Source organism: Elephantulus edwardii, unplaced genomic scaffold (assembly GCF_000299155.1).
Source record: "Elephantulus edwardii isolate Elephantulus edwardi_28Jun2011 unplaced genomic scaffold, EleEdw1.0 scaffold00289, whole genome shotgun sequence".
Classification (NCBI taxonomy): Eukaryota; Metazoa; Chordata; class Mammalia; order Macroscelidea; family Macroscelididae; genus Elephantulus; species Elephantulus edwardii.
In genome coordinates this window covers 2365032-2377180 of record NW_006400039.1, presented here as the reverse complement: position 1 = coordinate 2377180, position 12149 = coordinate 2365032, and the positions used below count along the sequence as shown (strand labels likewise).

The 12149-nt window shown below is 49.2% G+C and overlaps 1 protein-coding gene across 1 annotated transcript in view; it reads left to right on the top strand.

Moving 5' to 3' along the window:
* Positions 1-12149, top strand: part of PNPLA7 (patatin-like phospholipase domain containing 7) — a 53319-nt gene that overhangs the window by 9993 nt on the left and 31177 nt on the right. The window contains exons 9-15 of the mRNA XM_006900670.1: positions 4917-5045; positions 5429-5509; positions 6168-6282; positions 6552-6704; positions 10420-10517; positions 10604-10750; positions 11335-11412. Coding sequence (XP_006900732.1) covers positions 4917-5045; positions 5429-5509; positions 6168-6282; positions 6552-6704; positions 10420-10517; positions 10604-10750; positions 11335-11412 — 801 coding nt within the window. The remainder of the gene's footprint in view (positions 1-4916; positions 5046-5428; positions 5510-6167; positions 6283-6551; positions 6705-10419; positions 10518-10603; positions 10751-11334; positions 11413-12149) is intronic.

Here is a 12149-nt window from a genome sequence, read left to right as displayed (position 1 = left end):
TTGTTATGCATCAGAGAGTTGGACAATGACTAGGGAGGATAGAAGGAGAATTGATGCCTTTGAGCTGTGGTGGTGAAGAAGAGTATTGAGGGTACCATGGCCTGCTAAGAAAACATTCATCCTGGAGAGGTTTAAACTGGGCTGCTCCTTGGAGGCAAGGATTCTGAGGCTTTGTCTGACATACGTTGGTCGTGTTGTAAGGAGAGACTGGTCATTGGACAGGAACATCATGCTTGGGAGGGTGGAGGGCAGGCACAGGAGAGGAAGGCCCTCTATGAGGTGGATTGATTCAGTGACTGGCGTAATCAGTATTGGTGTGTCAGAGACAGATTGGCACAGGACAGAGTAGAGTTTAGGGCTGTTGTACATAGGGTTGCTATGAGTCGCAAGCGACTCGATGGCACATAACAACAACAATAATTTGTTCTTAGCTGTAAGGGAACTTCAGGGGTTAGTTTTGGTTCAAGATTGGAAGAGTATCTTGAGGAAGTACTTCTGAGAAGCCTTCTGGTCTCAACCAGCCCTGTAAGTACAGCAGTTGATGTTTTGTTTTATCTTAGGGATTTGAGGTTCTTTTCTATGTTTTTCTTTTATTCTGTCCAGGTCTGTCTGCTATGGTCCTTTTCAGAATGGCCAGCAGTGGTAGCCAGGCACCATCTAGGTCCCAGAATGGTCAGTGTTGGTAGCTGGGCACCATCTTGTTCTTCTGAACTTAGAGTAGATGAGGCCTTTGTTCATGTAGGTGATTTGTCCTGCAGACTAGTTTCTATAAATATCTTTTTTTAAAATAAATTAAAAAGGAAAGGCAAACTTAAAGCAGACAGAAAGAAAAAATAATAATAAAAAGTCAATGAAAGGAAAAGTAAAAATAACATGGGAATACAATAAATCACCAACAAAATGCAATAATTTCTAGCTAGACCAGTGAAGGGGAAAAAAAGGGGATACAAATGAACATTAAAATGAAAGAGGAGACATACAGATTCTACAGACACAAAAAGAATAATTATGGCAACAATGAATGAATGGAAATCCAAAATCTCTGTAAATGTTCATTAAAATGAATAAAATTTTTTAAAAAAGCAAATCTTGTACAGGAAAGACTCTTAAAAGAATGAGCTGTGCCTTATTATATATTCATATTTCTTTCACTAAAAAAATATAGAGGAGCAAGGATCTTATTTGAAGAACACAGCCCTTGCAGGAAAGCACTAGAAGAATAATTAGACTGACTTCATTCTCTTCCATCTGATCTCTAGCTGAAGTGTTTACCAGTCCTTGCTGGAAGCCACAGCGTATGGGGCACTGTTGCAGTAATCACACAGATCAACTTTCGTGGACCGAATGCAAGACAGAGATAGAAAAGCAAACGGGAGACAGTCCCCGCAGGTCCTAACTGACCTCCCTGCTGCTGTCCTTACCTCTATCTCCCTGAGTACATACCTCCCAGGACCCAGAATTCTCCTTAAAAATTACTTACTTTCCGCTTAAAACCCTACAGCTCTTCCCAGTCCCCCTAGAATTCCAACAAACTGCATTTTCATGCCTAAAAAAAAAAGAAGAAGAATAAATATGGACTAGTACAAGTGTTGCACAATGAATAAGGATGACAGAAGAAGAATTGATGCCTTTGAGCTGTGGTGTTGGAGATCACTGAACATCCATAGATACCCAAGAGAACAAACATGTGTCTTGAAGAAGATGCAGCCAGAGTCTTGGGAGGCAAAGATGATGAAACTTCATCTCACACACTTCAGGAATGTTGCTAGGAAAGACTGTTCCTTGGAGAGGGACATCATGCTTGGTAAGGTGGAGGGTCAGCGGAAGAGAGAATGACCTTCAGCCAGATGGATTGACCCAGTGACTGCTGTGGTATGTCAGAAACTCCGAGGATAGGACACAGGATAGGAGAGGACTCAGATCTGTTCACAGGGTCGTGATGAGTTGTACTTGACTTGATAGCACCTAACAACAACAAAGCCAACAACTTACATGAACTTTGTTGAAAGATTCATTACCAAAGCTCAGTGCAAAAGGAGAGATTGTCTGGAGTGCTATGTGGCTTCAGAGAAAGGAAACTGCAGCCATGTGTTTCTTGCCAAGTTTAAGTGACTCACGGGGAGAACTCTACCCAACATTCAAGGAAGAAATTGTGCCATTTTACGAAAACTGACAAGGAGGAATACTTTTCAATTAATTTTCTAATAATGTGTTTTAAATTTTGTCTAATAGGCTTCAGATCTTGGCTGAAAGATCAAGAGAGTACCAGAGGAATGTCTGTGTTTCCTTGATTATGCAAAGACATTTAACTGTATGGATCACAACAAACTGTGGCTGATTCTGAGAAGAATGGGAATCTCAGAACACTTGATTGTGCTTATGCGAAACCTGTACTTGAACCAGGAGGCTCTCAACAGAACAGAGCAAGGAATCACTGCATGGTTCAAAATCAGGAACTCCCAGGGTTGCTTCCTATATCTATACCTTTTTAATCTATATGCAAAACAGATCACCTGGAGGTTGGGCTCTATGAGAAGGAGCGTGACATCAGGATTGGAAGAAGACTCATCAACGACCTGCGTTATGCAGATAACATAACCTTGCTTGCCAAAACTGAGGACCTGAAACAAGGACGGCAGCCTTCAATATGGATTGATCCTCAACATCAAGAAAACAAAGATTTTCACCATTTGGCCAATTGGCAGCATCATGATAGACAGCAAAGCAGTTGAGGTTCTTTACAGCTTTAGTTTGGTTGGCTCCACAATCAACACTCATGGTACCAGGAGCCAGGAGATCAAAAGATGAATTGCATTGGGAAAATCTGCTGTCAAGAACCTCTTCAGAGTACTGAAGAGCAACGATGTCAGATCTTCACAATTACTTGCTGTGCATCAGAAAGCTGACAATGACGAGGGATTTTAGAAGGATAATTGATGTCTTTGAATTGTGGTGCTGGAGAAGAGTATTGAACATGTCATGGACTTTTAGAATAAATAGATTTGTCCTGGAGAGGGGGAAGCCAGGCTGCTCACTGGAGGCAAGTGTTCAGAGGCTTCGTCTGACAGACTTTGGACATGGTGCAAGGTGGGACCAGTCCTTGGAGAGGAACGTCATGTTTGGGAGGGTGGAGGGACAGTGCAGGAGAGGAAGATCCTCGATGAGATGGATTGACTCAGTGACTCGGGTAATGGGAGCAGGTGTGTTGGAGATAATGAGGCTGGCTCAGGATGGAGCAGGGTTCCAAGCTGGTGTACACAGGATCACTATGAGTTGCAGGCGACTTGACAACACTTAAGAACAAAAACAATAGTAGGCTTTGTGTGTTAGAACAGCTTTGGCTTTGTAGGAAGACTGCAAAATGTACCATTTCTTTTCTCTTGCACATTGTTTTCCTTCTAGCCCAATTCCGTTTTGAAGCCAACCTTACCTTGATAAAATAGCAAGAAAAGTCCAGATGATTCCAGACCTTCTTGTGTTGAGGTAAAAGATCCTCAACAAAATACTAGAAATTCACGTTTGGTGATACCTAAAAAAATCATGATCAAATAGGGTTTATTCCAGGAATGCATGTTAGCTCAACATTAGAAAAATAATCAATGTCATCACCTGTATCAACAGACTTGAGCAAGGCCATGTGATCACCTCACTAGGTAAAAAAAATATTCTTGGAGAAATATATCATCCAGTCATGATTTTACAAAAATCTTAGGAAACTAGCAAGAAAACTTCTTTAATACTTTAAAAAAGAGCTTTACAAAAACCTTATAGTTAACAACATGCTTAGTGACACAAGACTGAACACAAGGTATTCACTGAAGATGGAGAAACAGCCAAGTCCCTGTGACCCCTGGAGCCCAGCAACACGCTGCAGGGCTTAGGGCAGTAAAGGGAAAGGGGAAAAACCCCACTAGAAGGTCCGCTTTGAGCTATTGCAACCAACATCAAGGAGTGAGTAATGAAAACTGGAAATGAAAGCCAGTAACGTGTACACTAGTACTAAAAATCATTAAATAACCTAATAGAATTGGATCTCTACCTGAAAACTGATACATGGATGAGCATGTAGACCTATGATTTTATTTTACTTAATATATATTTTATTGGCTTTAAACTCAAAATTTATTACTGTTGCTTTGGAAGGGACTGGTAACTGGCCCTCTAGGGTTTCCAAAGCTAGAAATAGCATGGAGGAGATTGCCGATCTGTGTGGCCTTGGGATTAGCAGATAAGCTCCCTACACATGTGCCAGTGGAGCTCCCTTTTATTGGATTAGAAGATAATTTTGTTTAAATGGGCAATTATCTTCAAATTATGCAGCAGTACAATTCCAATATAAATCCCAACAGGCTTCTTCTTTTTTTTTTTCCTGAGACACACACAATCTGATTATAAAATGATATAGACAAGGAAAGAAAGTAGAATAAATAGAATCTTAGATGTGACGCCAAAGGCCCCATACGGGAGGAGATTGCTAAATCAGACACCCCCAGATTAACAGCTTCCCTGTGAAAGCTGCAGACTGACAGCACACACCTGGCAGAGGCGAATGCTGGGAGGCAGATCTGTGGATGCAAGGTGGGGTGGGAGGGATGGAGAGCGGAGAGGGGCCACAGATGCAGGGAGGTGGGTGTGGGTTGCCAGGCAGTGGGGCCAGGAGTGTGGGGAAGTGGGTACAGGGTGTGAGGAGGCAGATCTGGGGGTTCAGGGAGGCAAATCCCTGGGTATGAGGTGGCAGGCTTGGGGATGTGCGGGTGCAGGGATGTTGATCTGGGGATGTGGAGGAGACCAGTGGGGCAGAGGCACGTCGAGGTGCTGACAGTCTGCTGTCTTGAATGATAGGAGAGGCTGCTATGTCCTCAGGCAGCAGAGGGGGCACTGGTGACTAACGGGTGACTAACGGGCTCTTGTCCTAGGGCCACGCTGCCTCCTACAAGACCGTGTCTGCGCGTGCTGCTGTGGCCTCCACTGTCCTCCGGCTGCCTGCTGAGGCCCTGCAGGGCGTGTTCCAGAAGTATCCCGAGACCCTTGTGCGGGTGGTACAGGTGGGTGTGGGCAGCCCCCCTTATGGCTCCACTCAGGGTGCCTGGGAGAAGATACCTGGTTTTGAGGTCAGTCCTATGCTCAGGCCCTGATCCACCTGGGAATCTCCAGGAGGGGGCTGTGGAGGAACCTGTTGCAGAAGCCTAAGTTCCCAGTGTCAGAGGGTGGTTAGGAGGGCCATGCACTCAAAGACGAGATACTATCACACTTGCTACTTTGGGGCGGTTTTAGGTCGAGGGACTTGCATGAATGGTCCCATTGCCCATGTGCCCCACAACTGCTGGTATGTCAGCTGGTCACAGGTCAGTCCACATCTGGAGGGGCACTGGGCTGCTGACACTGTTGCTGTCTTGCTCAGCACATTGGTTACCATGGCTTCTCACAGATCATCATGGTGCGGCTACAGCGTGTGACCTTCATGGCCCTGCATAACTATCTGGGCCTGACCACAGAGCTCTTCAACCCGGTGAGTGTCCACATGCCTGCCTGCCAGACTCCTGTCTGGGGTGCACAAAGCAGATATGATTCATATGTTGGGGTGCTCTTGGTGAAGGCAGGGCTCCTGCTCATATGTGACAGCTTGTCCCTCCTGTCCTGTCACCTGCATTGGGTGAAGTTACCTTGGTGTGGGACTGGTTCCTCACCTGTCCTCACTAGGAGAGGCAGCCTCCAAGCTCCCATCACCAGTACATGAACATTTCCATACCCAAACACTGTCTTCAACCCACTCCCTCCCAGCTCGCAGTGCCCAGGATCTACGCTTCCTCCTTCCTATCAGCCCACCTGGCTGGACCGGGCTGGTCCTGACCCTGGGACTGTGGTGCTGCAGTCCACTTGGGAGGGCTGCTGGTGATGGCAAAGGTTCAGGTCACACCTCAGCCTCCCAGCCAGCAGCTGTGACTCCTGCCATCACAGTACTGTGACAGTGGACATGAAGTTGTCTGTTCCTCGTCTGCACACAGCCTCAGCCTGAGCAGGCAGGCGACGCTGGACTCCAGAGCCCGGGCACTGAGACTAAAGCTGGCCTGTGTCCTCAGCAGTTCCCTTACCACCCACTGGCCTTGGCTGTGTCCTCTGTGGCCACTGCAGAGTTTAGGCATGTTGACCCACCTCTCATGTCCCAGGAGAGCCAGGCCATCCCTCTCATATCTGTGGCCAGCGTAGCCAAGAGACAGATGTCGAGTAGCCTGGACCCGCAGCCTGAGCAGCCTCTGCAGCCTCAGGAGGCCGCTGACCCAGGTATGACCCAGGGGCCCTGGCGATCTGGGTCTCTGCCCCGTGACCTCAGTCTCTGGACTGCACAAGTGGGGAGGCGTTTTCCCCCGTGGGCCCAAGGGGGCCCTTCATAGGGGCCCCAGGTGGTGGCTATGCATGGTGGCCACGCGTGGTGGCTTTGTATGGTAACCCTGTGGGCAGAGACACTGACCTGGACTGTGCAGTATTGATCTCTATACCCTTGGAGCTGTCTGCACATGAGGACACACTGCTTCCCTCGTGTCCTCTCCCAGATGGAGAGTGTGTCCCTGTGTTGGTCTCCCAGCCCCTGATGCGAAGGAGTCTGTCTGTCCCATTGCCATCAGCATATGAGGATGCCAATTTCCTGGTCCCAGAGAAGCTCCAGAAGACCATGGTTGGCAGGTTTGGCCCTACAGCCTCACCAGGTATGGGTCTTGTCATCTGATCTAGAATGTGTTTCTGTTCATCTGGACAGTCCTTGGAGGCCACCTTGACATTGACTGTGGATGGGCCAGAGCCCAGTGTCCACAGTAGACTCACAGTGGGTGTATATGAACTCTCTTGTTCTCTTGTGATCTTGTGCCCTGCCATTGCCTCCAAGCCCATGCTTGTCACCTGGCACCTCTGCTGGAGCCAGTCCCTCCTCCAACATGTCATCCCCACCTGTGAGTCACATTCCTAGCTGCTATGTCCATCAAGGTCCAAGGACACTCCTCTCTCTCACTCTCTGCCCTTCCTTCCTGCTTCTCCTCTCTTGGAGCAGAGCTCGTCCACTGTTAACCCCATGAACTTCCCCACGACGGTCCTGTGATGTCTTTATGATCATCCGAATGATTGCCCATGACTGCCCCATTCCCACAATGACCATCCTGTGATCTTCTTGATGATATTCTTGTAATCGCCCCCAGATCTTTTCAGTGTTCATTCCCACATAATCATCCTCATTTTTCCCATGATCATCCTGTGATCTCTCCTTAACTGTCCCCACAATCTCTCCCATTATGTTTCTGGTGAACCCCCATTACACCACGCTCCATCAGACTGTTGTGTTGGTGCTGACCAGATGCCTGGCCTCCTACTGCTGTGGCAGAAAATGTGAGATTTTTAACACTTGGCCGATGTTGGAGATCAGCAAAACTTTTATTGAATGTGTTCACAGCTTTAGTTTGCTTGCCTCTACAGTCAACACTTTTGGCACCAGTAGCCAGGAAATTAAAAAGACGTATTGCCATGGGAAAGTCTGCTGTTAGGGACCTCTCCAAAGTACTGAAGAGCAATGGTGTTTCTCTGGAGAGTAAGATCTGTCTGATACAGGCCATGGTCTTTGCTATCACTTGTTATGCATCAGAGAGTTGGACAATGACTAAGGAGGATAGAAGGAGAATTGATGCCTTTGAGCTGTGGTGCTGGAGAAGAGTATTGAGGGTTCCATGGACTGCTAGGAAAACAAACAGATTCATCCTGGAAAGGGTTGAAACTGGTGGCTCCTTGGAGGCAAGGATTCTGAGGCTCCGTCTAACATACTTTGGATATATTGTAAGGAAGGACTGGTTCTTTCAGAGGGACATCATGCTTGGTAGGGTGGAGGGACAGCGCAGGAGGGGAAGGCCCTTATGAGGTAGATTGATTCAGTGACTGGGGTAATCGGGATGGGTGTGTCGGAGGCAGTGCGATTGGCACAGGACAGAGCAGAGTTTAGGGCTGTTGTACGTAGGGTCGCTATGAGTTGCAAGCAACTCGACGGCACATAGCAACGACAACAATAGTCAAGAACGTCAGCTAATGCTCAAGCTATTCCAACGCTGAGAGGAAGCAAAGGTGCTATTTATATAGAGACTGGGCAATGGGGGGGTTTCACGGTGTTCTCTGCGGTTGGCAGTTGAGATTTTGTCACATTCAGGAGTCATCATTTCAGACTTCTCATGGGTGTCCATTCTCCAGGCCAGGTGCAGAGGGAGTGGTAACCAAGCCGGTCTGCTTGTACTGGAACATAAAGCTTAGTAAAACGTGTTACTGCCGAAAGCATTAAGGCATACGTTTCTTAAAATGGCTTCTCCGAAGCTTAACATTTGGAAACAGAAGTGGTGTCCACTTCTAAACAACATGCCTCTAGAAACTCTATGAATTTTGAGAAATTACAATAGTTATTAGAAAGGCTTCAGGTCTTTTGTTCATAGGGTCACTAAGAGTCATGCTTGACTCAGTGGCAATCTACAGCAACAACAACAACAGTGCTTAACGTGGAGCTCTAGTGGCCTAGTGGCAAGAAGCTGCACTGCAATCTGGAAGGCGCATGTTCAAGGCCACCAGCTGTTCCGCAGGCTAAGGACAGACAGGCAGTCTCCTCCCGTTTGATTAACTGCCTCTGAAAACCCACTGGAGGGTCAGCTCTGGGTCGGTTCCGACTCGACGGCACACAACAACTGTGCTTAACACATAAGCTGCTGCTACGCTGTGTCCAGATGCATTTTTCACTCTTTTCCCATGTGGCTTGTGCATTCCTTTGAAAAATCTCTCCTCTTGTGCGTGTTTTAGATCATCGTTAGTTAGCAGCCTCCTCGTGCATTTAGTGGATCCTTTAAGAATTGCATCTTTAAAAAAAAAAAAAAGAATTGCATCTTTAAGCCCTTTGCCCATCTCCCATGCTACTAAGGTAGTGTCTTCAGGCTTTGTCTGTCAAGAGGTTGTGTAGACCATTGTACCTCCAGGAGAAGAGCCTGTCTCCTCAGCTTTGCGTCCTGGTGTCCTGGCATCTGTCTGGCCATATTTATCTACTTCCTGGATGTTGGATCTGTTTCATATTTCAAAAAAATTTTCTTTAAGGGACACTAATCTAATCTTGTTAAGATAACAAAGACAGTCCTTTCCCAGTTGGGATTATAACCACAGAATTAGAGGTTAGGATTTATAGCACGTATGTTGGCAGACAAAATTCAGTCTCAGAAACCAGTCCTTTGATGGTGAACCTTGGACAACATTGGCCTGAACGTGTGCACCGTGAGCACCTGGTCCCAGGAGAGCACTGAGCACTGACTGGGCGACGGGATTGGCCTCCCTCACCATCTTTCCTTGGCTTTTGTTTAAGTCTGAGCATGTCACCTTGTAATATTTTCTGTAACTTCTGAAACCAGCATTTAGTGGATGCTCGAAGCTAATTTAAAGCACCTGTGTGGAGTCTTTGTGGTCGTTGCATGAATACTTCCTGCCCGTGGCACACACACTTCTGTCTGCGGCATGGGCACTTCCTGTGGCACACACACTTCCTGTCTATTACATGGACACTTCCTGTGGCTCATACACTTCCTGCCTGTGGCACACACACTTCCTGCCCGTGGCACACACACTTCTGTCTGCGGCATGGGCACTTCCTGTGGCACACACACTTCCTGTCTATTACATGGACACTTCCTGTGGCTCATACACTTCCTGCCTGTGGCATACACACTTCCTGCCTGTGGCTCATACACTTCCTGTCTGCAGCATGGGCACTTCCTGCCTGAGCGTGTATCTTCATGGTCTGCAGCCCATGTTCTCAAGTGTGTGGTCAGGTGCACCTGATGGTGCTGGACAGACACTTGGACTGCCACTGGACCGAGGTGCCATTCTTTCTGTGCCTGCAGAGGCCAGTGCCCAGGAAGGCCTGCTCTGACCCTGGCTGCATGGGCTGGCTTCAGGTCCAGTATTTCAGATGGAGCAGTGCTCAGTAACTGCTTTGAGACACGAGACACGGATGCACTGTGTGTGGCTGTTGGGGGAGGACATGCAGGACAGTCTGTGTGTGGCATCCACTGGGCCTTGCACCAAGCATACCTCCACACCTCAGCTGCCCTTCCTCGCCTGCCCATGGCCTCACTGTCCCCACATCTCTGCCTGCACAGACTACAGCAGCCAGGGAGATGGCTAGAGGGAAGCTTCAGGGGAGGTACTGCTGAGGGTGCAGGTGGCCGGCCCAGGAGCCGAGTCCCGGCCCAGGAGCCGAGTCCCAGCCCAGGCCCAGGCCTGGACGTGCCCTGCTCAGAACCTGGCTGTGGCACCAAGAGGCATGATGGCACCTCATGGACTCTGTGTGTCCGTTAGATCTTTCGGGTGCTTGGCCATCTGGAGTGGGCCTGATGTCTGTAGCATCCCCTCTTGTCCCAGACCTCACAGTGAACATCTCCTCAGACGTGCAGGCTTGTGACCTTGCCCGGGGCTTCTCACACACGGACGAGCATGCCCGGAGCTCTTTGGCTGGCAAGGTGGGTCCCACGGCCCTCCAGGTGGGAGGCCAACGTCTGCGTGTCCCAGACTTATTTTTGTAATGCTGGGTCTTCTTTCCCTTAAGTCCAAGAAAAGCGTGGTCTTGTCTGAGGCCCCATCTACAGTCTTCCATTACTCAGAGAGTCCCTCTGATCAGGCTTTGGCTGGCCAGAAGACGGATGCCATCCTCAGAGCTGCCAAGAAGGACCTGCTCACCCTGATGAAGCTGGATGTGAGTCAGACGTGGGGAGGTGGAGTGTGCATGTGGGCAGGGGTTGGTGGGCATGGCACAGGGGGGCTAGGTGTATTGGGCATGTGGGAGGGTGTGTGTGTGGACAGGAATGGGATGAGTGTGGAGAGGAGGTGTGTGTGTGGATGGGTGAGTGGGTATGAGGAGGGTGTGTGAGCAGGTGTTGGCGTGGTGGGGGGAGTATGGGTGGGACAAGGGGCATCTTACTTGCTTTCTTTCCTCTGGAGCTCCATCGGTAGCTGTGCCATGTGATCCTGGGGTGTGAATCTTCTGGGCAGTGTGCCCATGGGGGCCTTGCACTGAACCTTCTCAGTGTTTCAGGGGCAGTGATCCAGTCAGTGCAGACTCAGCACCTTCTGCTCTGGCTCCTGTAACGGAGTGAGAACATGCTTCTCGCTCTGGGCCTGTCTCGCTTTCAGTCCTGTCCCTTCTCCCTGTTGGCCGCAGATGGTTCCAGAACACCTCACTCCCAGCCTGTTAGCCTGACCATATCTGTGTGCCTGCTCTCATGCCATCACCTTGCTCCCACCTTGCTGTTTTTCTAACATCAAGCTGTGTCCCCTCAGGACCCCTCCCTACTGGATGGCCGAGTGACACTCCTCCATGTACCAGCAGGCACCGTGGTGTCACGGCAGGGGGACCAGGTGAGTCTGTGGCTGGGGATGAAAATGGCTTCCTTTTCATGAATGAACCTAGTCTCTGATCCTAGATTGCCTAGGGGCTGAGAGGAATGGTGGTGGCCTGGCCTCTGCTCCCAGGGTCAGTGTGGCTGGTGCTCCCTGCCCAGCCCTGAGCCAGATGCATAGCTGGCTCGACCAGACTCCGCTGCAGGGACCCGCTGTCATGGTAGATGGGCAGGCAGGAGGAGCAGGGACCTTGGGGGACATAGCCAAGTGTGGACGTGCATGATGCTAGAGGCCAACCTGCCTCGTCCCAGAGACAAACCAACTCAAGAGAGGCCAAAGCTCACCCCACAAAGTGCAGTCACATCTTCTCCTCTTCCCACCAGTACTCTTGACTTCTCTGCTCGAGTGGATAGCCCAGCACAACAGCCTCACAGCCCATACTTATAGCAAAGGGGATTGATAAAGAAGTAGAGGATATGACGCAGGGTCAGGCACCATGCAGGCAAATCTGGAAGGTTCCTTGGGGTGAGAGCACCCTTCATGAGGACAGCTCTCAGACCCCTCCATAAGAGAGGCTGGCCCTTCCTTCTGCCGTGGGGATCCCTCGGCTCTACAAGCCTCCTCTCAGCCCTGAGGGACAGGCCTCTCTGTCCTCAGCCTCTGTATGCTAACCCCCCCAGCTCTTAGTTAAGCAGCATCTTTGCTGGACTCTGTCTGCTGCACTGCAGCCCGTAGTGGTCTGTAGTCCCACGATT